This window comes from Podarcis vaucheri (genome assembly GCF_965113315.1).
Source record: "Podarcis vaucheri genome assembly, chromosome: 13".
Lineage (NCBI taxonomy): Eukaryota > Metazoa > Chordata > Lepidosauria > Squamata > Lacertidae > Podarcis > Podarcis vaucheri.
This window is the reverse complement of record NC_138751.1, coordinates 56,132,525-56,160,358: the sequence shown is the minus strand read 5'-3', so window position 1 is coordinate 56,160,358 and position 27,834 is coordinate 56,132,525. Positions and strand designations below refer to the sequence as shown.

Below are 27,834 nucleotides of genomic sequence, written 5' to 3'. Positions count from 1 at the left end.
ATTTTGTTCTGTGTATATTGCAATGTTCTTTTGTTGCTATGGCTGTTGGCTGACGCAAATAAAGTTTCATTCATTCATTCATTCATTCATTCATTCATTCTGAGCAATGCAAAGCACTGCGTGCAACAACACAGCGCCAACAGTGGAAGGGCACAGCACAACTTAACCAGAGAGTTGCTGCTCTTCCTCTTTTGCTCCTAATTCATTCAGTTGTTTGTGCAATGTGCACAACTTAAAGCAGTGAAACCATCACACATAATCTCTTCCTACACTCATATAGCATGTGCATGGTTATTACAGACCTACACTCCATGGCTGCAGCCATACTGAATCCAGATCTGGAATGCGGATTCTCTGAACCAGGATCCTTGAGGTGGGATGCTGGAAGCAAACATGCCACAGCAAAACTCCGGCTCATGCAAGATCCATGGCATTCCATCCACCTCTATTTGCAGTGGGAGTTTTGCATTACATTTGAACACAGATATAATAAACTAGGATCAAACAATGATTTCGTAGAAAACCCCCAATCATGCAATTTCATTACAAAACTTTCAGACAGTTGCTGCTGTGCCTGTTTTAAATATTAATCTTTAGCAAGGTGCTCTGCCTCCCTCCTCACTTATCATGTAATAAGCAGATCCATCACAAATGACGGCAACCATAGATCTGCACTCATTTCATCTTGACCACTACGTTTTGGGGAGAAAACACGTCTGCATTCAAGGAGTCTACTGCATTAATTTTGTTTGCCGAGAATACAACCTGTATACAGGGTGACTTTGGGCAGGAGAAGCCTATAAATATGCACATAAATACATACATGGAGATTCTGTTTATTCATTCATTTATTTTGGACCGCAGCTATTCAGAAGATCAAACTAGGGTCCTTTGCTGCTATCCTTAGAAATGCTTTCAAATATAAATAACACAGGACTGTCACCTGGAGGGAAAACATTCTCATGAAAACTCATGAAGCAATTTGTATCTGTTTGTTTGTTTGTTTGTTTGTTTGTTTGTTTGGCTGTGGTACTTTAGAGAAGCCAGCTGACTTTTCTTCTGTTGACCCTAGAAGCTCCTCACTAACCTTGGTGGAGAGAGAGTCAATTCTGTAAGAAGAAATACTGACTTCCCATCTAGAAGATCATTCTCCATCTAAAGTGCTCATATCCTTCTCTGTTCTGAGAGGGAAAATGTCTAACTCTCCCCACAATTATGGAGGAGAGAACTGACACGGTTCACCTCTAATAAGGTTCAAGGAAACCCTTTATGTTCTCAATTTGTATTTTTATGTTGTTCATCATCCTCATCATCCAACACTGTAGGAATACTCTAGAGATCTGAATAATGCCTATCTGACAGTGTTTATGCTACACAACTCAGTAGCCTCACGCCTTGACCTGGACTCCCTGGAATTTTAGGGCTGGAAAACAAGGAGGAATGTGTCGCCTTGTTCCTTGTAGAGGCATGCTTCACCCCTGAGTGTCTGGTGCTGTGTCCCTAGTCTAGAACATAGCGCTCATTTGTATATGCTGCTGAATGCCTGCTCTGGGAAGACACATCCCACTCTGACAGGACCAGTTTCTGAAAAAGAGGGGGAACAGAAATAGCTCTTCCCAGTGCTCCCCCCCTAAAAATGTTTTGGGATACTCTCATTTTGACTCAAGGAAATCACCATTTTATAGTTCAAATAAATACAGTAAATGGCCAAAAGTACAAAGATTCACAAAATGTTTAGGGGTATGTGTACCCCTGCGTCTCTCCAGGAAAAAAAGCACGGGCTCTTCCTCTAGGCCTTTTCTCAAGAAGACAAACTTCCCTATAATGTAGAAGCGGCAAGCTTTTCAGCTGGGAGATTGAGATCTGGGACTATTGAGGCCTTTCAAGACAAGCATAGGCAACACTGTGCCTGAGGAAAGTCAATAGAGACCATATCTTGGAGACCATATTTTTCCTTCTTCACTGAACACCATCAACCTCCAACTGATGTCAAGCTGTGCACTGAGCTGCAAAAGCTGCCCCCATTCATGTCTTGCAACCCCCCCCCCCAATTCAGTTAAAGGGCCTGGGTTGAGAGAGAAGCAAAATAAACTTCTACCTTGCAGAAAAGAGTGGCCCCTCAGAATATGTAAATGGACTTTCCCTGATCTAAGCTCTCTTGGTATTTCGGATAAATCTGTCTTTGCCCCATAGGCGTCAGCCATATTATAATTGGATTGGTTTTAATCCTATATTTTGCCAAAGTGATTTATCTTTCATCTGAAATCTGTGCCAAGGTAAAAGAGGGAGAATGGAATAAATCACAGAACAAATCTTTGAAGGCACACCTATTCTTTTCCTTGCTATTAAAGAAAAACAATGTAAACGTTGCTATTATTAGGCAACTGCAGTCATGAAAATTGCATCATCCCAAATTATTTGTAACTATGGTAGACTAAGTCCTTAGGCACAGTTGACTATTTCTAACACTTTGCTTCTTTTTGGTCTAGGCATCTGTGTCTGTGCAGGAATTGTTTGTGCCAGAAATTCAGGCAATGGGGACCAAGGTAAGAAAATAAATCCAGACACTATGAATTCAGAAAGTATAGGCTAACCACATGGGCTGAAAATGCCTCCAAAGAAACAACTTTACTTTACAGTAAAAGAACCCCGAACACAAAGTAAAAGGCAGCTTTTTCAACCCACCTCCACCAGTGCTGGAGTGGGTAGGGTTGGAAATGCTGGTTTTGTGTATGCACACACACACACACACACACACACACACACCCCTTTGCACATGTGTGAGAGAGAAGGTATGCATGAGTGCTTGACTACATGTAAACGTTTGCACATGCAGTGAGTGTGCATGCTGTGTGTGTGTGTGCTGAATGTGCAGTGAATGTGTGTGTGTGGCCTGTATGTGTAGTGTATGAGCATGGATACACATGTGCACAAGCCATAAGAGAACATTTAAAGGGGAGGCAGACATGGCATACCCACCTGAGGACCCACACGAAAAGCCGCTTCCACCTGAGCCTTCAGGATATTGCATTTAAAGTGGTCAGGTACTGCGGAAGGGGACACGGGAGGAGGATGAAGGCTCTTCTCTGAAGTTTTGCTATCTTCACCCTGTCATCAACACAAGAGGACACACAGCTGAGCAGGAAACATACTGATCTGAGAGAGATGTCTCTTCACTCTACAGCCTCTGTTATGTGAAATAAACAGTGCTGTCCTAAACAAATTAGGAGGATACAGGCGACTCTCAACTTATGTAGGGGTTACATTCTAGGGATAGCATGTGAAACCAAAATCATGTATAGTCAAATCACTTTGGGTTCAATGGTAGGTGGGATTGCCAAAGACTTTTTTCTCAGATGCCTGCCCCCCACTTTTTAAATTGTGAACTGTGTAAAGCTGAATATGCACAAGTTAAATGTGAGTTACCTGTGTAGATTTATTAATAACTTCTTTATTAAAAAACCAGTGATCTACTAAAGATGGTATCAATTGAATAAATGAAACAAATATTGAAACTGTTTTTTGTTTAGAAAAGGTTTAAGTTTATGGTGGGCATGGGGAGGAAGGAGAGGAGTGTGTTTGTTCTAGTGATAACAGAAAGGGGGCGACACAGCGGAGGTAACTGGCCAGGCCAGTTAAGGGGAAAATGATTGAGACTCTCAAGGTGTCCTCCTGCTTCCAGCTCTCTCCATTTCCCACAGTAACCTGAGAAGTTCTGCCAGGTTGCCCTCAGGTATGTGGTAAACCAGTGCTGTTGCTAAATACCAAGTCTGCCTGTAATAAAACTGCAATTATTCATGATTTCATCTTGGAAGAGGAAGCCAACCTGGATTGCATCACTGAGATTGAATCAATTCCAGATGTTTCCAAATCAGATCTCAGGAAAGCACCAGCGCAGGACATAGTGGGATTCTGTCTTCCTTACCCAACCACACATCAAATCAGCACCTGGATCCCAACACTTCTACATAGTTTATGGCTCTTGTGGATTACTGTAACATGTTCTACGTGGGGCTGCCTTTGAAAAGTGCTCGGAAACTTCAGCTGCCCCAAGGTGCTGCAGCCAGATTGTTGACTGGGGCTGGTTATAGGAAGCAGACAACTCCCTTGCTACAACAACTCCACTGGCTACTGGTCTGTTTCTGGGCACAATCCAAAGTGCTGGCTACGACCTATAAAGCCCTACACAGCTTAGGTCCTGCCATCCTCCCAGGCAACCTTGAAACTCCCTCCCTAGAGAAGCTAGACTGGCCCCCTCCTTGTTGTCCATCTGCTAACAGGTGAAAACCTTCTTCCAACAGGCTTTTGGGTGCATTCAATGCGGGGGACTGTTAATTTTTTTATGATTTCTTTTATATGTTTTAGCTGTTCTCATTTTATCTGTAACCCGCCTTGAGTCCCTGTCAGGGAAAAAGGGAGGTATAAATATATAATAATGGTGGTAATAATAATAGGGACAGGTGGGGAATTCTGTTGGTGTACCCCATAACCTACTGCCCAACAACCTCCCTTTCTGAGCTGACAGAGGTGGTTGAGCTCCATCTCTGTGAGTGATTAGCAATGGAGTATATTAGCACACTTGCTATTACACTTCTCAGTGTGCGCACTGGAGGATGCTGTGCAGAGAGAAATTACACTGAATGCTTAAAAACTGAGCACATACCCTAGTTTCTAATTGGTTTTGCTAGGTCCACCATATATGTAAGGTAGATCATAATATTTAGTCAGTGGAGAAAATGTCAAGAGGAAGGCCTATCCTTTTAATTAGTCAATTTTTCCATTATCCTGCTCTTGCAAGCAAATTTTCTATCAGACATATAGATCTGCAAGCAGGATACTACTGCCCGCTAAAATGTCTCAAGAAACTTAATCTGCTGACTTGGGTGAAGCTGAACAGCTGCCACCATCTGTACAATGTTGTAGCCTTAGTGTCCATATGAAAACCAATCTGGTTGCAGAAGGAAAGACCTGGCGAACAACACAGTTTTTTAGTGATAGACACATCTTTACATGGGTATGGTGTTATGCTACAATCCAGTACTCCTTTACCTGGGAGTAAACCCATTGAATTCAATGGATTTAATTTCCTAATAGATGCATAAAGGATTGCATTATCAACCAGCTAATAACATGCCTTTTTCCAGTGTTGTGAACTGATAACTTTAAAAATGGCTTGTTAATATGAATGTTCTGGTGAATGTGCACAGATGCAGGCAAAGAACTAGTTTATTCATCATGTACTTTGTTTGACTCTCAATTGTGTGAACTGCCTCTACTAATATATTTTGTCTGAGTTGACATTGGGCAATATGAAAGTTATAGCTATGATAATTAATCTGTGATGGCTCATGTTGTCACTTGCCCCAGAAATTAATTATGTGCACCTTTACCTCAAGGAAACATTTATCACAGAGGAGGAGCTGTTACTAATCTGAAGATGACTGAAAACTTGTTTATTTTTATAGCACCATCACGTAGCATGGAAATGTACAGTAATGTAAGCAAAAAGAAAGAAAAGAAAATGAAGCTAGATTTCCCCCCAGTAATTTACCATCTACATTTTGTAAGGGAAAGGGAAACCACGGTGGAGAGAGGGGCAGCAAGAGCACCTGACAGCACACAGGGGAGGCAAGGGTAAAAAGAGATATTTGAAGAATATTTCAGTTAGTCCTGAGGGTCACTGTTGCATCCAGCCTTTAGAGAAGACCGGTTACCTTCAAATATCATAAAACATCCCACAGCAGCTCCATGTTCAATTAGGGATAAACCAATTTGTGTAACCTCAAAATACTGAAGTAATCTGGGGGGAACAAATGTGCTGGGCTCTTGCTTACAGGGACTCATCCAGGAATAAATATAATATTGCATTCACCATCTACACTGTGAATTCCCCAAACCACAGAGAATATTTCACTCTGCTATACTACTTAGCAACATACATTGTTGCTGTATCTTCTTTTTTCGATAATCTGACAAGTATGAGTTTTTCCAGAGTGGCATGATAATTTTTCTGAGTCAGGTACGATTATGTCCCGACTCCTCAAAGATGAATCTGATGACTCCTCTTCTTGGAGATGGTTCTGTCACTGCTCTTTGGACTCTGTGGCAGTCCCCACGCCATCCCTAACCATTGGCCAGGCTAGCTGGGGCTGATGGGAGTTGGAATCTAACAAGATAGTGGGGCACATGTTCCTCTCTGTTGCTCAACACAGATTTTCTCCTCAACTGCTCTTTCTAACTATGACTGTACCAATACTCCACTCTGCCTCAGCCCTTGCCTTTGGACCGTCTGTCTGTCCCTATTCCAATGCTCTACCTACCCTCACAGTCCTTTCCTTAAGATAGAATAGCTGGCTCTTCCTTCCTGAATTTTGTTACACTGGTGCTCCTTCCCCCAAAAGGGATCCAAAAACAATAAGGCCATCACAGCACCGTGTCAAACATGGCACTGTCACCAGATATCAATAGATGAAATCACGTGAGTCAACACCGCCAACCAAATATCGCTTCATGAAGGATGATAGCACTGAAGGCAGATGGGGGCAATTTGAATAAATAAGTGATAATTTTCACAAGAGGTGTTGAGAAATGCTGAAGGGGCAATGACTCCTTTTGGCACAGCCAAAACCTTCAAAGCAAGCCACAGGCTGTTTTGTCTAGCTTATTCGCATTATATGTCCCATCAAAGGCTTTGGTCCATGTTTTTCATGGTGAAGGGAGATGCCCTTTGCTGTAGACTCATAGCATTGCTTCAGATTAGTCATGCTTCTACAGCAGGCATAGGCAAACTCCAGCCCTCCAGATGTTTGGGACTACAATTCCCATCATCCCTGACCACTGGTCCTGTTAGCTAGGGATGATGGGAATTGTAGTTCCAAACATCTGGAGGGCTGGAGTCTGCCTATGCCTGCCTAGCTAACTCAGTTTATATGGTTCTGACTAAGTCACCTCTGCACACTTTATCTCTCATGATCATTAATGAAAACTATTTGATAGAGACGAACCATCAGAATAATATTACTGTGCGTGTTTTTATTTTGGTTTATCTCATCTTGAAATCTAATTTATTATTATTAATGCAAAATAACCATGAGGTCAATGATTTGGATCCCAGTCATTATTCAGCAGTAGAGTTGCTATAGCCCCCTGGAAACAGGTCTCCACCACCTCTGTGCGTGCAGAGGTGCATTTTGTCACCTTTATAAAGAGCAACAGGGTAGCAGATCTATTCTCCAAGAGAAATTTGTGTCCAGGAGGCTTGGGCACAGTCCTCACCCAGCATTTGCCACCTGAAGCAGCCAGTCACTCCTCCCTTTCTGTCTAATGGCAGGGCTGGCACTGGATAGTTCAGTGGGTAGAATAGGGGACTCTTAATCTCAGACTTGTGGGTTTGAGCCTCATGCTGGGCAAAAGATTCCTGCATGGCAAAGGGTTGGGCTAGATGACCCTGGTGGTCCCTTCCAACTCTACTGTTCTATGATTCTATGAAATATATCTGTTTTAGACTGAGTCAAAGTCCCCCTTGACCTATTTTAAAGCCCCAAACAGCAAGAGTTCTGGATACATTCTAGAATGCCCAGTGCATTTTTCCTAAAAAAATGTTTAGGGGTACTCACATTTCCCTACTCATATTGAAATACTGCCCCTCAATGAGGCCAAACTCAGACTCACAAAATGTTTAGGGGTATGCGTACACCTGCGCCCCCCAGAAAAAGTACTGAGAATGCCTAGTGGAATTAGCCTTCCCCAATACAACCTTCTCCCACGTGGACTCCACCAGTTTCAGATCTTGTAGAAAGGCTTTTAGAAAAGGACCAACACTATCTATGTCAAGATAGTCTTCTAAGAAAATTAAGCCTTTGGTGGTAGTACGTGTACTATATAAATTCTTCTCTGTGGATGTTTGGGAACCTCTTAGGATAGGAAAGTGGCATGTCATCTTAAAAATAAAGACATAAACTAAGTCATTGCGGTTAAGAAGGGTTCAGCAACATCCTTGCAATTGGATGCTGTTAGAGCCAGAAAGGGGAAATGCAGGAATGATTAAATGGGGACTGGAGCCTGGACTATGTGGAACCTGGTACCAAGCTCCGCTGGAAGAGGGTTTTCTACACCTCTTCTCAGATTGCCACCAGTAATATTCATACCTGAAGATAGAGGGGATGAAGAACTAAGGGAAAAGATACTTGTAATCCTGTTTGGGATATTTCTCTTCACCTTGGACATTAAATATTATCTCTGTGGTGTCAAGAAGAGTAACAGGCTTCTTTAATATCACTTGTGGTGCTTCATTTTCTCAGAGGCTGTCAACACCCCGATGTGAACTGCAGCCCAAGGGAGACAGTGGCATTTAATCAAGAGCCTTAAGATGGCTGCGCTTGACAGAGAGTTCTTCTGAATATTTCTTCATTCCCACAAGATGAGACCAGCTGTAGCGAGGAGAAATAACTTGTGCAGGACTGCTAGACAGGGTGTGTGTGTGTGTGTGTGTGTGTGTGTGGAACCTGTTATAGAAGCCAGCATTGTTCTTTATTCTTAAAACATGCATTTAAGTCTATAAGCACATCATCTCATTTCAGGGGGATAGGTTTAAGACTCCAAACAAGGGAGCTTCTATTTGATTTGAATTGAATTATAGAATCAAAAATGGTTTTAAAAGAGCAATTCTTAAAACTGGAAAATGATTAATTATGTGAAATACAAAACAAATATTAACTTCAGTTCCAGAGTGTGGAGGATTACAAATCAGGGGTGTGGGTTCACCTTGGATCCCAAGGTGGCAGGATGTCTCTGAATTGGGTTGCCAGACCTTGAAGAGCAAAAAAGAGGACAGCCCAAGCCAGGGAAAGAGGCACACGGGCATACAGGCTGCTGCCCCTGCGCCCACATCCCTCTTTCCTTGGCTCGGGCTGGCAGTGGCCAGGGCATGCAGAGCAGCCCCAACCCAATCCGCCTGAGCCCAAGCCACAAATAAATAAATACAAATTTAAAACCCCAAAACCTGGACATTTCCTTTAAGATGTAAAAATCCCCCCGGGTGGACATGTTGGCCCCCTAAAAGAGGACATGTCCAGGATTTCCCAGAGGTATGGCAACCCTAGCTCTGAAGCATTGCAACCGAGGCAGTAGAGGGCTTCTAAGGTGTTTTTTCCTTACTGGGAAGCATTTCTGTAAGTTTCCCAAGCTCTCCATAAACAGGAAATGCCACACAGAGACTTAGGGACAGACAGAGGAGCAGGGGAGCTGTGTTCCTGACTGACAGCTCCAGCTGCCAATTGGGGAGTGAGGGCTCTCATTTACACCTCTCTGGTGCCTTCAGTGCCCTCCCAGGGCTGGCTGCACTTCTCCTAACAGATTCCCACTGGTGCCCATCTAGCTAATCTATACAGATAGGAAATGCCTATCACATTCTTCCAAACATAGAGACCCCATAACAGCTTCCCAAGAGACTTCACCCCTCTTCAACTGTGTTTGTGATAATACTGGGTGTTGCCTCTTATATGCATGCATATAATAACAGCCAATTCCAATTATTATCTCTCTTTGTCACAAGCAGCACTATTTTTCTATAAAAAGAGGTGCCGGAGTTGACCACAAACATCTCCCTTACTCTCTTTGAATGGCAATGGCACCCCCCCCCCCCGAGAGGGGCCATAGCTGAGCTCTGGTGAGCTCTGTCTGAAAAAGAGTCCTGGTCACAAGAGAGATGGGCAGGCTCAGATCTCAAAGGTTCCCATTGAATTCCATAGGATAAAGCAAATGCCTTGAAATCTGGAATGCACCTGAGATTAAGCAAATCTGCCAGGGACCAGGGCTGTGTTCACACCACACATTTACTGTAAAATACATTTAACACACACAGATTCCTGGGAACTGTAGTTTGTTTGTTTTTCAGTGATACAACCAATAAAGCATAAAAATCAAAACAAAATGAACTTAGACTACGGATTGTAAATAAGATGAACTGAATATTAAGTTTGTTAAGGGTGCTGGAAATTGTAGCTCTGAGAGGAGTAAACAATTCCCAGGCTTCTTTGCGGAATACAATATGTTCTGAATGTATGGTGCGTATGCAGCTTACGTTCCCTGGGGGGAGGGGCTAGCTTCCTATTTGGATATTATTGAATAAACCTTTTTGCTTCCTCCCACATAAATTAATGGCTGCAATTTCTTCCCTGGGGTGGGGAATATAGTGCTAAACTTGGGAGTGACATTTCAGTGAGGGATAAAGGTGCCCAGGGTTCTATGCAGTGCGCACATGCGCACAAGGAAGCTTCACAGATCCATCCCCTGGTCTCTACCTCTACTCCATCCTTTGACACCCTGTGCATTCAAATCACTGTCATTTGACAGTTCCCAGGCATATCTTCCTGAAATGTACCTTGTTCGTGCTGATGTGCAGAGCTGACCAAGGCCCTACTACTTTCGCAGTCTCCACCTCCATCTTCTTTAAACGGGGAGAAGCATCCTCATAATGCCGGGATACTCCTGGATGTCCAAAATGAGGAAAGAAAACAGCCTGAAAGCAAAGTACAAAAATCCTGCAAGGAAAACCACTATACAGATTTCCATGTCTCCTTTTGTTAGATGGTTTCTAAAGTTCAGCTCTTGTTCCCTTTCAGAGCTGCATGAGTTGCCAACCTAGCCAGAGGCGTTATTGCTGTTCCTGGGACTGGGGAATATAACCAGAGGATTCATCTCCTGGTCCTGGGGTCTGTGGCAGTCAGTGGTACTAGGACCCAGACAATGGTACTGTATCTAGGATCGCCCTCTTTCTGGGCAAATCTACATTACAGAGTTGAATAAGTTTTACTGTTTAATTCTTAAAGCACACTGGGCTAGTTCAGGTGTTTTGTACTAAACAATCCTCGCCCTGCCCATCACCACTTTGGAGCAATGGGCAAAAGAGAAGGGCCCCTCACTTCCTGGGGTTCTGCTACTGCAGAGGTTTCCAGAAAGATCTCATGGAACTTGCGCAAGATCTCACCACTGCTACCACACAAACCCAGCAATAGGGATGGGTGGGACACCCCACCCCACGGGATTCTGCCACCCAAGGCAGTTGCTTAACTCTGCCTCATGGCAGGCTGCCCTTAAATTAAGCCTCTTGCGAGATATGACGTAATCCAAGGGTAGGCAAACTAAGGCCTGTGGGCCGGATGCGGCCCAATCGCCTTCTCAATCCGGCCTGCGGACGCTCCGGGAATCAGCGTGTATCTACATGAGTAGAATGTCTGCTTTTATTTAAAATGCATCTCTGGGTTATTTGTGGGGCATAGGAATTCTTTCATTCCCCCCCAAAAAAAAAATAAAGTCTGGCCCACCACATGGTCTGAGGGACGGTGGACCGGCCCACGGCTGAAAAAGGTTGCCACCCCTGACGTACTCCCTATAAACAGCACCATGGAAGTTTCACTTTGTCCCCCGTTCTCCCCTCCCCCCCCCTGTTGTTAATTCGACACCCAGGTCCAATGCTGGAGTAGACTAGGCAATGAATGCTTCCTCCCTGAAACACTTTTGTGCAGTCACATTGAAATTGCAACCATTCCGACTTCTTTAATTTTTAGAAAACTTGTATTAACATACAATTTAATTAACAATAGATGAAAAATAAAATGCAGAGAACTCATGAACCCTACAAAAACTCTATCCATATAGTAAATCCTTTAAAGCAGCCAAATAAGCATCTAAGTATACAAAGAACGACTTCATAGCCATATGAAAACATTGCACTTTAAATTTTGCCTTCAAGGATTTAACTGCAATTCAGTAATAGCCTGAAAATGAAGAAAACAAAAATAAACATATTCCCCCCCCCAACCTCATGGTTTACTCCCATTTTTCACGTTTGTGTGGAATATCCAGGTTTTCCATATTTCTAGATTTTAAAAAATCTGAATAAGCATACTGTAGGCCACATGCCTATCCAATATAAAAAAATTCCTTTCAGTAGCACCTTAGAGACCAACTAAGTTGGTTATTGGTATGAGCTTTCGTGTGCATGTATGTGATGCACACGAAAGCTCATACCAATAACCAACTTAGTTGGTCTCTAAGGTGCTACTGGAATGAATTTTTTTATTTTGTTTCTACTATGGCAGACCAACACAGCTACCTACCTGTAACTATGCCTATCCAATGTATTTTGAAAATGACAATGTCCATTAAGAATATATTAAATTGAGGAGGCATTCAGAAAGAGATTGGAAGTAAAGTGCAAATAAAAGGGCAAGTATCACAATGCCTTTAATCTATGTTAAGGTTGCACAAGAACTTCTGAAGAGCCTTGATGGACCAGGGCAAAGGCCAATCTAGTCCAGTCCTCTGTTCTCACAATTTGTGAGCAGAACCCCAAGCATTGGAACTCTGTGTACAGTTCCAGTCTGTATTGCTACAAATAATGAGGTAGTGGTCTGGGCTATTATGACAAGCTAATGTGATGGGTACTAACGTTTTTACAACAGAACACTGTAAAGCCAGGATCTTGAGCCAGTAAATATGAATCGAGCTCTAACCCTCCCATTAGCCCACCCCTTTGACTGATTCAGTCAATCAAATCAATCTGGAGTGACAGTTCCCACATTTCAAAAACCTATTTCCAGATCCATTAAGAAGAAAACGTGCACTGAAAATTTTTGAGGAGTACCAATGAGTCATTTAGGAGTGTTACTTGGCTCTGGAGAAGCTTTTATACACTTCTTCATGGGGGCTACGCGCTAACAGAAGCAGCCAGATTTTACTGCAACCCACATTTTCATAAGATCTACTTTCTTTAAAGGCAAGGTCCTGTGCAAAGCTTCAGTGAAATCCAAATTAGTTAATGTATAGCTTCCCTCACAAATGTATTTCCAGTACAGACAAATTTGCTATGTAAAATATACAAAATGGTATTAGCAGTCTGAGTAGAACAAAATGATCTTCTTACGATGTCTCTGACCAAAGGTACAAGCCCCACCAGCTTTTTGTGTTTAATGTCCCTTTCTGCTTGTCTCACTGCAATCTCAGGTTAGAAAGTTCAGCCTTCCATTGCCTCCCGTCATAATGCCGAGACGGAGGTAGTTTAACAGACTTACTGTTTGGGCTTTGCCTGCCAGCCATGCTGTCCTTGTTGTCAGGAGGAGCCAGTGCCCCATAGTTGGAGTGGTGGTGGTGGTGGAGGTGGTGGTGGTGGTGGGGTCTTCCAGGCATTTTTGTAGTCAATGGTGTTCCACCATTTTCCTCGATATTAAATGGGTGAAGCTCTGTGCTGTTCAAAGCGTAGCTGTGAAACACAAGTGTGGGTCCAATGAGAGAATTAAAAAGTGATAACTATATTTGAGATGAAAAAACAAGGCTGCATATGTACTGCATTCATATCCTGCACTTTCTCTGAGTTCACTTTGTCCAGCACTTAAATTAGTAACCACTGAAATGTGGCATCACATCCCCAAATGGATGTATATAGACCTCTATAATAATAATAAAACACCCTGGGAGATGTGCGCCTCACTGGCTCTAAATCTCACTTACTTCCAGACATGTCCAGCAGGTAGATCGTGATCTACCGGTAGATCACTGGACATCTGTGGTAGATCACTGGCTCCCCCCAAAGATGCTCAACAACTTTGGCCCCCCTAAAAAAGCTAAACATCTTTGCCCTGCAGCCCCCCAAAACAGGGCTTTCCTCCTCCCTAAAAAAGCTCAACCACTTTTACCTGAACCCCTAAAAAGGGGGAGATCACTGCCAGTTTTTAACTCTGTGAGTGGATCGCAGTCTCTTGGGAGTTGGCCACCCTAGTAGCTTCAAGTCTCGTCCTTACTGAGATGATGGACATTTGTGTAGTCTGCACCCCTTCAGAGCGCAAATGGTGGTCCAATGACTTAATGTACCTCCATGCAAAAAATAAAACAAATCCCTGCAAGCTAGTATTCTCAGAAGACGGGTTCTAGCATGGTAATTTTCTATGTGTGGGAATCTCAGTAGATTGCAGTTGTTTGTTCTGGTGAACCCCCAGTGCGAGATTTTGGATTCATGGGTTTATTTGATGTTAGTCCTCTTGAGTACATATCTTTAGTTACTGTGGGCTGATTACTCCCCTAACATTTTATATTAAACTGTGTGAGACCCACTTAGGTTTTAAACTGAACAGGATAGTTTAAAAGCTCAATATTTTTTTTTTGGGGGGGGGGAGCAAAGGTTGGAGGCCCAGCACCACTTACGCTACCCCTGACTCCTTCTTATCCACAGAGGCTTGGGTTATGCCAGTCACACAATCTCCTGTTAAGGTGGCTCAGTCAAAATCACTGGCAAAAATGAGAGGCGAAGGAGCTGTGTGACTCGCCTGGAGCTGTCCACGGTTACAGCTGTTCTGTGGGATGCACCGAAGGAAAAGCTGTTCCCCACACAGAACTCAAAACGAACCACCATAAAATAGGAAGGAGCAGTCAGTGGGGTAGCGTGGGTAGCCAGCACCTAGGCAAGGAAAGCATGGCGCCCTCTAAGCGCTGCCACTGACGCCAGGTGGAGCTGCCGGGCAGCAGTGAGACATATGTGCACACCTCCTCAGCTGGAGCACCTCCACCGCTGCAAGTCTCGCCACCCGCCTGCCTCTCCTGCCAGCTGGGGAGGCTGTGCAGCCAAGGGATGCCAGGGCCTGTCCTCTCCCAACTACTGCTCAGTGTGCCCCTCCGGTGAGGCAGGCGGTCTGGGTATGGAGTACCTCCCGTCAGGGCAGCAGCTGCAGAGGCAGACCCCTAAAAATTTTGTGCTCAGAGCAATTGGCCCAGGAACCCACCCCCCATGCTACACCTCTGAGCAGAGTAAATACTTATTTAAGCTCATTTCGGTCTGATTTCAGACCTAGCTTTGCCTTAAAGGTAAAGGACCCCTGACAGTTAAGCCCAATCGTGAACGACTCTGGGGTTGCGGCGCTCATCTCGCTTTACTGGCCAAGGAAGCTGTCCACAGTTTTTCTGGTTCACATGTCCAGCATGACTAAGCCGCTTCTGGTGAAACCAGAGCAGCGCACAGAAACACCATTTACCTTCCCGCTGCAGTGGTACCTATTTATCTACTTGTACTTTGACGTGCTTTTGAACTGCTAGGTTGGCAGGAGCAGGGACTGAGCAACGGGAGCTCACCCCGTCGCTGGGATTCGAACCGCCAACCTTCCGATCGGCAAGCTCAAGAGGCTCAGTGGTTTAGACTACAGTGTCACCCACGTCACTTGCCTTAGTTGTGGGCAATGACTTTGTTCAGGAGAGAGCAAGGGAGGGATGTACATCGTCCTGAATATTACTCTGGCATCTGATACCAGCAACCACTGTACCCTTCTGAAGTGCCTTGTGGGAGACATTATATCAACAGTAGTCACTCTTTTCAGGCAGGTGTCAAGAGGCGGTGCCAGTTCTTTCCCATGGGATGCTGCAAGCTTCCCATTCTGTCCCCCATGTCTTTTGACGTGAAGCCCCTGAGAGTAGAGATGAGCTTTCTTGTAAGGTGTTTTCCTGAGCAAACAGATGATTTTTTTCACCCCCACCACTAGAAAAAGGAAGCCACTCTCCCCAAATGTCCTAGAAATATCTGCAACTTTGTGGGGGTTGCAAAATGGGAGCCAAGATGCAGCCATACAATTGCTGTTCTTCTTTCTTGTAGAGACAGGGAATTTTTAAGGGGAGGAGGGGAAGAAGCTGTGCTGCTGTGCCACTAATGGTGAATCCCACCAAGGAAAAACTGCTGGAGAATCTCTCTTCCCGCTGAAGAAATTAACTGAAATCATCCTCTGAATGGAGGGGCAATTTGTGCACTGCTCTGTTTATGAGTGGTGGGTTTTTTTTAATGGGCAGTAGGGCAGTATCACCGATTTGTAGATAATACACACTTGTTTCTCTCCCCTTTCCCACATTCCACTTGTAACCAGAACTCCGACCGTTCTTTGTTTTTGTTTCTCTCTTCACGCCCATGGATAAGGGCCACACGACATAGACATATCCCTTTGTCTTCTCCTTTTCTTCATTCACAAAAAAATGGACCAACCAGCAGCCATTAATTCTGACAGCTACCTGGTTCCTCACCCAATCAGAGGCACAGTAGTAGAAAGGTTATGAAACAGCGCCCCCTAACAAGGACTACGCAGGTACTGCAGCTGCCCAGGCAAGCTCAGCTGAGGTTTGCAGAGGAACTGTGCCGAGCGCCAGGGAAAGTGCGGACTAACTTTGCTATTCGGTATCCAGCTCGAGTTTTAGTCTCTTTTTAGCAGGAATCTTTAGAAATCCATATTAAATCCCTCCTGTGGTGGATTTTCATCATTCCAACGTTGTTTTACTCAGGGGAAAGATGGCTATCAGAGGAGGGGCTGAAGATGAGGCCTAGGTCAGCCATAATCCCTGAAGTGTGTGGTCACATACTCAACAACCACACTGCGAGAAGTCTCAGCATCCTGTCTCCGGAGTGCCAGACACAAAACCATTCAGAAAACAATGTCCACTCAGCCTCAGTGTATTGGAGTACTGGTCGAGACAAAGGGGGTTATTTGACTCGACATGGGGAGTAGGAGATGCTGAATATTTTCCTTTGTCTTAACAAGTACAGTGGTACCTCGGGTTACAAACACTTTGGGTTACGAACTCCACTAACCCAGAAGTAGTACCTCGGGTTGAGAACTTTTCCCCAGGATGAGAATGGAAATTGTGTGGCAGCAGCGCACTGGCAGCGGGAGCCCCATTAGCAAAACCTCAGGTTAAGAACAGTTTCAGGTTAAGAACGGACCTCCAGAACAAATTAAGTTCGTAACCCGAGGTACCACTGTAACAGGAATGTTGAGTATTTCTGATTGACATGGCATCAGTTTTCAGCCTGGATGCCACTCCTGTTTTATGACATGCTTATGACATATATATAACTTTTCTAACAAGTTGTTATGGGTAATCTAGGAAAACTTTTAAAAAAGAGGAGCACCCATTGTTTGGGGCTTCTCTCTGCTTTTTCAATGTTGAAGTTTGAAGTCTTGTTGCAACAATAAAGATCAGGCCTCCTGGCCGTTGTTTTGCTTCTATTTCTTGACCATCCAACCTGAGCCTGCAGAACTCACTGCCACACACTAAGGAGATGGAAGCTCTAATAAGATGTCTGAATAATGACTTGAGAGGATATTAAAACAGCTGTTTTTAATTATGCTATTTATTTAAATTTCTGTTCAACCTTTTAAAAACTAATATTCAAGGTAAAAAGGTTATTATTCCATTCAGCCACTAAGGAAAAAAGAGGATGTGAGTACTTTGAGTGCTATTTAGCAGTTTGATTGTTCTGCTTAGAACTTGCAGATCAACAGCAAATGTGGGCTGGAAAACCTTTTATGCTGTTCCAGACTTTCTATAACCATTTTTCATTGCTCATTTCAAGAAGCTCTGCATAAAGGTTTTTCTCCAGATTCTCAAAGTAGGTAGCTAACTTTTACTATTAAATGTTCAATTGTGTATTGAATACAGAATATATTCTATCTATCCTTGAGTAGATTTTCACTGTGCCGTAAGTTCCAAGGAGACGTCTTGGAGGGGCTGTTTGGATCAGGCTGAAGGTTTGGGGCTCAAAGAGCTATAGGCCAACAATCCCAGGGGTTGGGAGACTGAATTCGTCCAGACCCCACTAGCTAGACTTTCTATGGGGGAAATATTGTGGTGGGAGAACCAAATCCCAAAGAAGGAGTCACGGGGCTCTCATCTAGCCAGCCCAAACCAGCTTCCTTGGAACTGGCTTCTGCACTGCTGGGGTAGCCACTCCCATTCCTACTGGCCAGCCTTGCCTACAGGGAGGCACCAGGTGCCAAGCCTGACACCAAGCCAGAGCTGTCTCCTCCTGTCACAGCGAGATGCCAGCGCTGCATCAGGTCCAGCCCCCCAGAAGGTGTTCCCCCGCCCAAAGATATGCGCCGCTTACCATGCTAAAGCCATGCCCAGCCCTGTCCTTAACAGCAGGGATCCTAGGTGTGCCAACCATTGAAGGAATATCTTAGCCTTCTGCTTTAACCTCTTGCCTTGCTTATGTACCATACTGATTTGAGTGTTCAAGTTTTTGGCAGGAACTGTAATCTGAATATGAGTTCTTCATCCAGCAGAGGGCAAGACAGTTTGGATAGAATTGGGTGCCGTTTTGAATCAAGATGGTGAACTGAACCTTTCAAAACTGCACTGATTTTTGGTTTCTTAGAATCTTGAGCGGTTCCAGGTACAAGGCTGCTAGTAAATCATGTAAGGAAAGTTTATACAATATAATAATTTTATAGATGAAGTCTATAACATTTACAGATTCTGCTCCATTACTATTTGTAAATTTCTTCATAAACAGTTCTCAGCTTTTGCGTTATTTTCTGTGGTAACTAAAATGATAACACATTATGACTGAAATGGTCATTAGGTATAATAGATATCCAGTTGGAAACTTTGATCTCTTACACAAGGAAGTGTGATAGCAGTCAATAAATCAGTATTAGAAAGTATGGAAGATTGAAAGAACAATTGCAGTACATGCATTACTTTTGCAAATGGCTCAATCCATGGTTTGAAAAACAAAGTCTGAAAAGAAATAGCTGAAAAACAATAGCTTAAAATCATTTCAATCCCTCTACTTAGGCATTTTTTAATCAACTACCTTAAACGCAAACAGGATCTACCAAGTTATGGGAACAAAATTAAAGTGCAGTCCATCCAATGTGCATCTTTGCCACATTCATCTGCAAACTGATAAAGAAATTCTAACACAATGTTACCTATTCTTTGCTGCCATGCAAGGCTACGCACCCTCAGTCTTTATATGAAGGCATGAAAACCTCAAATGTATGTTGTGATAGAGATGTATAGTATTGGGTCGTTTCACGCCTGTTATGAAACCCAAATGTTCTAAATTCATGGTGCTTTGCTGCCCTTTCAATACTACGCTTCCAAATGAGGTTGTGCAGAATGGTAGCTTCTTGTACTATCCCTGCACAGTACGTGCTTTCAAGACATCAATTCTTCACAGGAGCAACCACACAGGTTGACTCCACTCACTTTGAAGGGAAACGGGGGCTTTACAAGGAGATGCCAGAAACTTAACTGTGATACATCTCAGGTATTATACATGCAAAATCAATTTGTGCTGGAAGCTGTGTTTCTGGCATTGTGTACCCATAGGAATCTCAAAATTTTAACATGAACAAGGTGCGAGATGAAGCATTACACACCTTATCTGCCATGTTGGCCATGGAGCAGGAGGGAAAATGATTCCATGTGTTTTCTCCCCAGTACAATCAAGTTTCTAGTTCCCTCTGTGCCCACCCAGCCTTAGCAATAAAAAACCCACTCTGTAAAAGGATGGCTAGCATCCTGCAGGGGAAAAAGGTAAAGGTAAAGGTACCCCTGCCCAAACGGGCCAGTCTTGACAGACTCTGGGGTTTGTGCGCCCATCTCACATCTATTGGCCGGGGGCCAGCGCTGTCCGAAGACACTTCCGGGTCACGTGGCCAGCGTGACAACGCTGCTCTGGCGAGCCAGAGCCGCACACGGAACGCCGTTTACCTTCCCGCTGGTAAGCGGTACCTATTTATCTACTTGCCCCCGGGGGTGCTTTCGAACTGCTAGGTGGGCAGGCGCTGGGACCGAGCAGCGGGAGCGCACCCCGCCGCGGGGATTCGAACCGCCGACCTTTCGATCGGCAAGCCCTAGGCGCTGAGGCTTTAGCCCACAGCGCCACCCGGGGAAAAGACAACCCCAATTCCAGAGTGGCTGGGGAAACCCAGCCACATGGACGGAGTATAAAAAATAAAATTATTATTCTTGTTTTTATGTGGCTTGGATTGTTGACAGGAACTGTGTTGGAAGGCTCTCTCCCTCTCCATGGGGCTCTGGACTCTCTGCAACGCAAAGCAGGCACGTCTGCTAAAGAAGCGAGGCAGGGGCTCAATAGGGACCCACTGAAGGGGAAAGTAGCAAACATAAATCTGAATAATTTAAAAAGCTCTTGTCTACTATAGCTTCAAGAAGGTCTTATAAAACATGATTCCTATCAGGTGGGGGGGGGGAGAGAGAATCTACCAGGTGGCAAAAGAGTTGCAGAGCCAGGGCTGGTTCTTCTCGCGGAGGTGGAAACAAGGCCCCTTGATGGCAGTACCCCTTGGACGTGGGATTGAATACTCCTTTGTACATTGAAAACGGGCAAACCAGCCTGGGCTGAAAGCCCTTCCCCTGGGCACGTGTAGGAGTTTTCCTCAGCTTGTACAAAGCCCTCTGACTGCAGTCTAATGTGGTGAAGCTCAGATACTGTTTACAATCTGAGAACTAGACCAGAGTTCTAGCCCAGGAGAACCAAGCTCGGCTCTACTCCTCCCTCAGGTTGCCCTAACCCCACTTTGGCGGAATGACAGCAGGCATGGCCTTTGCTTGCAACACTGGATTGCGGGAAATGCACACTTCCCCGAGTGAAGCCTTTTGCATACCATTTTCACAAAGACAGTTCATAGGCAATCCTTGAAAAATCATAAATTGGACACTCCCAATTGTGTGTGTTTTCTTTAGAAGACTGGACCTGTGTTTCCTGTTTGCTGAATATATCTTCCATCCTATTTCCAAGCCACTTTGTGTGCATGTAGCAACCATAAGAACAATAACCCTGTTTTTTCTAAAAACTAAAATGTATAACAAGTGCACTGTGGACGTATTCAGTCTTCCTAGTCTGAAGACTAAAAACATGTCCAGAATATAAAAAATGCAAAGACAACAGAAAATATTCATATTTATTTTTTTGTACTCAGCACATACAAAGATCAAAACAAATGTAATAGCATTTGTAAACATACTTTAAATTAAAAAAATTAAACTATCATGTATTTGCTCTGAAGGAGAAGTAGACTTACCCTCATTTATAAAGTTAGATTCTGTAAAATCATATGAACAACACTAGCACTTTAAAATATCCCCCAAATAGCAAGATATTCCTTACTTCAATCAATTTCAAAAGATCACAGCTTGAAGGCCAAATCAACACGTGAACCAAAGCTGGCACTGTTATCTCCATATTCAAGAAAACCCAAACTATCACAAGTTTAGCCTGTCTTGTTTAAGGAACCTGAGTGTGTAGATAAAGAATGTATATCCAACTGTAGAAGCTGAACTTGTTTGTCCATATCTCATGTCAAAATACATAGGTCTAAACTATCTTTTAGAACCAAAATCTTGGGATGCATTCAGACAGCTAATGTCCTTGCACAATGAGCTCTGGATTGGGTCTTAGGTGCTCATATAAACCCTCTCTCTGCTCCTCACACAACCCAATGCAAAAATTAATGACTACAGACAGGAACTGTGGCTGGAATGGAATGTGTGAGCCAGGGATTCCTGAACACGTAGGCCAAACAAATTTGGGACAGAGAAGAAGTAGCACCAGAAGCATCACCAGGCTAAGGTGGTTTTTCTTTCATCTAAAAACACAAGTCTACTGAAAGACAGCACCACCAGTTATTAAGGCACCATCTTAACACCCGTTCATTACTTTATAAGCTGATCAATAAAATCCAAAGAGTCAGATGCGCTATATAAATATATATATATAAACTCTAGTGATTTTTGTATAATTGTTAACATGGTGCAAAAACCTATTTGTTTCAGGGATAAACAGAATTTTTAAAAGCATTTCATTATTAGTCATCTGGATCCCTTTATCACTGGCCATTAAGTCATATTTAATAACTACAATTATATTGACTCCTGATTTCAGTATAACTCAAAAGAAAAAAATCAAAAGACTATCATTGCTGGATTTTATTCATAAATGAAACCACAGAACAGCTGCAACTGTGTGTAAATGAAACAAAACAAAAATTAAAAGGCTACAGTAGTCAAAAAATAACAACAGTTTTATAAACTACCTGCAACATTCCAGAATTTTGGGCATATTTCTTAGCTTTTTCCAAAGTAATGGAACTACAGCCTGCAAGTCTTTGTCTACTACACCTATGACACAATTTTAAAAACTTATTTGGAATGCAATGAGTATGTGAGATGATGCATAAAGCGATGAGAGATGAGGTTCTTTCTCAAAGGGTTGTCATGAGCTTATCCTGATACAACAGGCTCTGGATCCCAACTAAGTTCTTCTGGTTCTGGTCCTGAATATACCACAAATTGCTGTCCTCTCCATTTGGGGATTGTTTCCAACAGAGCCTGTCATCCTGATAGGGTGGCCTGAAGCACATGCAGAGTGGTGGTGAATGAGAAGCAAAAAGGAAAAAGACAGTTATGAATGGCAAAATAAATGAGCTGATCATATACATGGAAAATGAGACAACAGTGGGGGACTATATGGATGGAAAATATTAGCAGGGGGAAACCTAAGTGGGAATGAAGAACTGAAACCACAAATGGAGTACAATCCTCTAGAAAGTTCACTAAGTCCCACTTCAATGAATGGGAGAAACTCATTGTCCATCTGTGCAATGCAGGCTGTGCAGAACTTTCCCCCCGGAGGATTATGTGCCGTGCTTTCCCCTACATGTGTATGCATGGAATTGCATACACAGACACTTGCCAAGTGGCATACGAGTGTTTATTCGGCCTCAAGTAGACCACTTAGAAGCTGTTCACCAGGTTTATCTCAGAGATGTGCTCCATGAAGAGAAATGATGAAACAGCCCTAAGGAATTTTCAACACGTGAGAGCTGCACATTAATGTAAAAACAGGTTAGTTGTACACTGAAAATGTACTGAAATCATGTGCACTGCTCTATGTGGGCATTATGGGTAATGTGGAAATGCTACCTGAATGTGGGACTCCTTTTTGTTTTTATTACTTAATTCTATAAAAACAGTAAGACATAACAAAAAAACCCACATTTAGACAAAACACTATCACATACAAAATATAATTCACTACATAATACATTTCTACCAACACTTTTAGACTGGTAAAAGTTGAGAAGAATAGAGAAAAACAGAGGGCAGGGCAGCACCCCCCTTTCTTCCAGGGTTCATTTTTTATGAAACTTCCATTGTTTCCATTTCATACACCAGCTCCCCCCATTTCACTGATGTTGGAGGTCTGGTGGTGCTAAGACAAGGTTTCCACAATGGCCGGGGGGGGGGGCTCCCAAACTCAGACCTGCCTCCCTATTCTGTGACCTCTCCCCCCCCCCCACCCGGAGAGAATGATCCAAAACATCCAGTGGCCTGTGGGGTACCTCCCAGAAACAGGAGAAATCTGCAGCCAAAATCTGTATACATGTCATGCCCATTTCATTTACACCAAGTTCATTTTGTATTTTTTGATGAACTTTAAAAGGCTGTAAGCGTAGTCAGCTACTCCAAGGCTGAAAATGTAGCTCTCTCAAATTGACCCATTTAAAGAAAAAAAAATCAGTACTAGAATTTTTTTTTTAAAAAAATCTGTCTTCCATAATTTATTTATATGTAACACTGGTTCTTGTTTGTCCAGCCAATGGTAGTTTTAATGATATTCAATAAGACCTAAGGAAGTTTCAGGCTCTCATTTTAATTGAAAAAAATCTCATTAACCATCTTCTGAATTATTTGTGCCATCATTTCCCTTCTCTGATCCTAACTAGATGATAGATTGTCTATGCTGTTTAATTTTATAATAGTTTTCTCTATCAATGACTGTCCCAGAAAATCAGGATTCTTTTTTAATAAAAATGTCCTATTCTTTGATGGGCATAAAAATCTTTACTAGATTCCCTTCTGAGGGTCAAGTGCCAGTGTTGGGTGGGGGCAGAGAAGCAAATTTTATATTTGCACAGTAAGCTGCTTACTGCACATACACTCACACAGCAATCATTCCTCCAGTCAGGTAAATGAGGCATTGGCAGTGCTCAAGGATATTTTCCAGTGAGGCAAAAATGCTTGCAGTGTGAGGCCTCATAGAATCATAGAGTTGGAAGAGACCACAAGGGCCATCGAGTCCAACCCCCTGCCAAGCAGGAAACACCATCAGAGCACTCCTGACATATGGTTGTCAAGCCTCTGCTTAAAGACCTCCAAAGGAGGAGACTCCACCACACTCCTTGGCAGCAAATTCCACTGTCGAACAGCTCTTACTGTCAGGAAGTTCTTCCTAATGTTTAGGTGGAATCTTCTTTCTTGTAGTTTGGATCCATTGCTCCGTGTCCGCTTCTCTGGAGCAGCAGAAAACAACCTTTCTCCCTCCTCTATGTGACATCCTTTTATATATTTGAACATGGCTATCATATCACCCCTTAACCTCCTCTTCTGCAGGCTAAACATGCCCAGCTCCCTTAGCCGTTCCTCATAAGGCATCGTTTCCAGGCCTTTGACCATTTTGGTTGCCCTCCTCTGGACACGTTCCAGTTTGTCAGTGTCCCTCTTGAATTGTGGTGCCCAGAACTGGACACAGTACTCCAGGTGTGGTCTGACCAGAGCAGAATACAGTGGCACTATTACTTCCCTTGATCTAGATGCTATACTCCTATTGATGCAGCCCAGAATTGCATTGGCTTTTTTAGCTGCCGCGTCACACTGTTGGCTCATGTCAAGTTTGTGGTCAACCAAGACTCCTAGATCCTTTTCACATGTACTGCTCTCAAGCCAGGTGTCACCCATCTTGTATTTGTGCCTCTCATTTTTTTTGCCCAAGTGCAATACTTTACATTTCTCCCTGTTAAAATTCATCTTGTTTGTTTTTGCCCAGTTCTCTAATCTGTCAAGGTCGTTTTGAAGTGTGATCCTGTCCTCTGGGGTGTTAGCCACCCCTCCCAGTTTGGTGTCATCTGCAAATTTGATCAGGATGCCCTTGAGTCCATCATCCAAGTCGTTGATAAAGATGTTGAATAAGACCGGGCCCAAGACAGAACCCTGTGGCACCCCACTAGTCACTCTTCTCCAGGATGAAGAGGAACCATTGATGAGCACCCTTTGGGTTCGGTCAGTCAGCCAGTTACAAATCCACTGAGTGGTAGCATAGTCAAGACCGCATTTTACCAGCTTCTTTACAAGAATATCATGGGGCACCTTGTCAAATGCCTTGCTGAAATCAAGGTAGGCTACATCCACTGCGTTCCCTTCATCTACCAGGCTTGTAATTCTGTCAAAAAACGAGATCAGGTTAGTCTGACATGACTTATTTTTCAGAAATCCATGCTGACTATTGGTGATCACAGCATTCCTTTCTAGGTGCTCACAGACTGTTTGCTTAATGATCTGCTCCAGAATCTTCCCTGGTATTGATGTCAGACTGACTGGGCGGTAATTATTTGGGTCCTCTCTTTTCCCCTTTTTGAAAATAGGGACAACATTTGCCCTCCTCCAGTCTGCCGGGACTTCGCCTGTTCTCCAGGAATTCTCAAAGATGACTGCCAGTGGTTCTGAGATCACATCTGCCAGTTCTTTTAATACTCTTGGATGCAGTTCATCTGGCCCTGGAGACTTGAATACATCTAAACTAGCCAAATATTCTTGTACTATCTCCTTAGTTATTCTGGGCTGTGTTTCCTTTGCTGAATCATTTGCTCCAAATTCTTCAGGTCGGGCATTGTTTTCTTTATCGGAGAAGACTGAGGCAAAGAAGGCATTGAGTAGTTCAGCCCTTTCTGTGTCCCCTGTTTGCATTTCACCATCTTCTCCTCTGAGTGACCCCACAGTTTCTTTGTTCTTCCTTTTGCTACGAACATACCCATAAAAGCCTTTTTTGTTGCTTTTAACCTCTCTAGCAAGCCTGAGTTCATTCTGTGCTTTAGCTTTTCTGACTTTGTGTCTACACGTGCTGGCTATTTGTTTGAATTCCTCTTTGGTGGTTTCCCCCCTTTTCCATTTTTTGTACACATCCTTTTTTAATCTTAATTCAGTTAAAAGTTCTTTAGATAGCCACCCTGGCTTCTTTAGGCACCTTCCATGTTTCCGTCTCATTGGTATTGCCTGTCGTTGTGCTTTTACTATCTCCCTCTTAACAAACTCCCAGCCATCATGAACTCCCTTTCCTTTAAGTATTGCTGTCCATGGGATCTCACCCAGCACTTCCCTAAGTTTTATGAAGTCGGCTTTCTTAAAGTCAAGAAATTGAGTCCTAGTATGCTTGGCTGCTCCTTTCCGCTGTATAGTAAACTTCAGAAGAGCATGATCACTCGCGCCTAATGATCCTTCCACATCTACCCCACTAACCAGGTCATCAACATTGGTTAGGACCAGATCTAAAATGGCTGTTCCTCTTGTTGCTTCTCCCACTTTCTGGACAATGAAGTTGTCTGCAAGGCCAGTGAGGAATCTGTTTGACCTTATGCTCTTGGCTGAGTTTGACGTCCAACAAATATCTGGGTAATTGAAGTCCCCCATTACTACTATCTCCCTTCCTTTTGCATGCTTGGCCATCTGTTCCAGGAAGGCATCATCTATGTCCTCCGTTTGGCTTGGGGATCTATAGTAAACTCCCACAATGAGGTCTCTGTTATTCTTCTCTCCCTTAATTTTGACCCAAATGCTCTCACTTTGGCTTTGAGGTTCTAAATCTTGGATCTCTTCACAGGTATACACATCCCTGACATATAACGCCACTCCTCCTCCTTTCTTGTCTGGTCTGTTTCTCTGAAATAGATTGTATCCCCCCATTATTACATTCCAATCGTGGGACTTATCCCACCAGGTTTCAGTGATGCCTATTATGTCATATTTAGTTTGCTGTACCAAGAGCTCAAGCTCATCTTGTTTATTTCCCATGCTTTGCGCATTAGTGTACAGACATTGAAGTCCATTAATCATTCCCCCGTGTCTCTTATTTAAGGATTTTTTCCTCCCACCACTAGGTCCGCGTGCTGTTTGCTCCATTTGGTCTATGACATTTGGATGATCATCTTCATTAATTGATAGACTCCTACCTTCAGGAGCATTGTCTCCCTCCCCCACATTAGTCAGTTTAAAGCCCTCCTGATGAGGTTTCTGAGATTTTTGGCAAAAACATTTCTCCCAACCGTTGTGAGGTGCAGCCCATCGCTTGCCAGAAGTCCATCTTCAAGAAACTGCAGTCCGTGATCTAAGAATCCAAACCGTTCCTGTTTACACCATTTGCGAAGCCAGCTGTTCACTTCCACTATTTTCCCCTCTCTCCCTGGGCCACGTCGTTCAACTGGGAGGACAGACGAGATGACAATTTGTGCATTTAGTTGCTTCAATTTCCTGCCGAGAGCCTCGTAGTCTCTTTTGATCTTCTGGAGGCTATTGCTTGCAGTGTCATTGGTTCCCACATGAACCAAGAGGAAGGGGTATTCGTCAGTGGGTTTTATGATTCCTTGCAGTCGTTCAGTTACATCTTGGATCTTAGCCCCGGGGAGACAGCACACTTCCCGAGACATCTTGTCAGGCCCACAGATCACTGCTTCTGTTCCCCTCAGTAGGGAATCCCCTATCACCACTACACGCCTCCTCTTGGGTTTGGTCGGGGTTCTTCCGTGAGCTGTCCGTTCCAAGGTCACCTGCACATTCCCTGAGGACTGACTTTGCTGCTTGTCTTCATATACCTGATCGACTGTAATGAGGGAGAGATCCTCAAATGGAGTCTGCTCTTCGTCTTCCATGCTAGGGGAGAGGACCTCAAAGCGATTGTGTATTTCTAGACAATCAGAGTGGACCCTGGGCCTCCTACTTCTTTGAGTCACGTTTCTCCATATATCTGGCTCCTGTGTTGGTGAACAAGCCTCCTTCTCAGGGGAGTCCCCTGTCTCCTCCTTGGTGGGGACGGTGTGCTCTGTTGCTTCCAAGAAGAGCTCCAGCTCTCTAATTCTTTGGAGCGTAGCTACACGTTCCTCCAGTTGCTGGACTTTGTCTTTTAATAGGGCAATCAACATGCAATTGCTGCAGGTAAAGGTAGTC

General features: G+C 43.7%; 1 protein-coding gene across 5 annotated transcripts in view; it reads right to left on the bottom strand.

The window, feature by feature from the left end:
- EPB41L4B (erythrocyte membrane protein band 4.1 like 4B) overlaps nucleotides 1-27,834 on the bottom strand; it is a 138,453-nt gene that overhangs the window by 45,298 nt on the left and 65,321 nt on the right. For 4 of the 5 annotated variants that reach the window (XM_082194808.1, XM_082194810.1, XM_082194809.1 and 1 more), the window contains exons 16-18: nucleotides 13,074-13,261; nucleotides 10,382-10,488; nucleotides 2,980-3,108 (exon numbers count right to left, since the gene is read on the bottom strand). In XM_082194808.1, the coding sequence (XP_082050934.1) occupies nucleotides 2,980-3,108; nucleotides 10,382-10,488; nucleotides 13,074-13,261 (424 nt within the window). Of the gene's footprint in view, nucleotides 1-2,979; nucleotides 3,109-10,381; nucleotides 10,489-13,073; nucleotides 13,262-20,730; nucleotides 22,192-27,834 lie in introns of those variants that run through there. The other variant, XM_082194812.1, reaches the window with a different exon arrangement.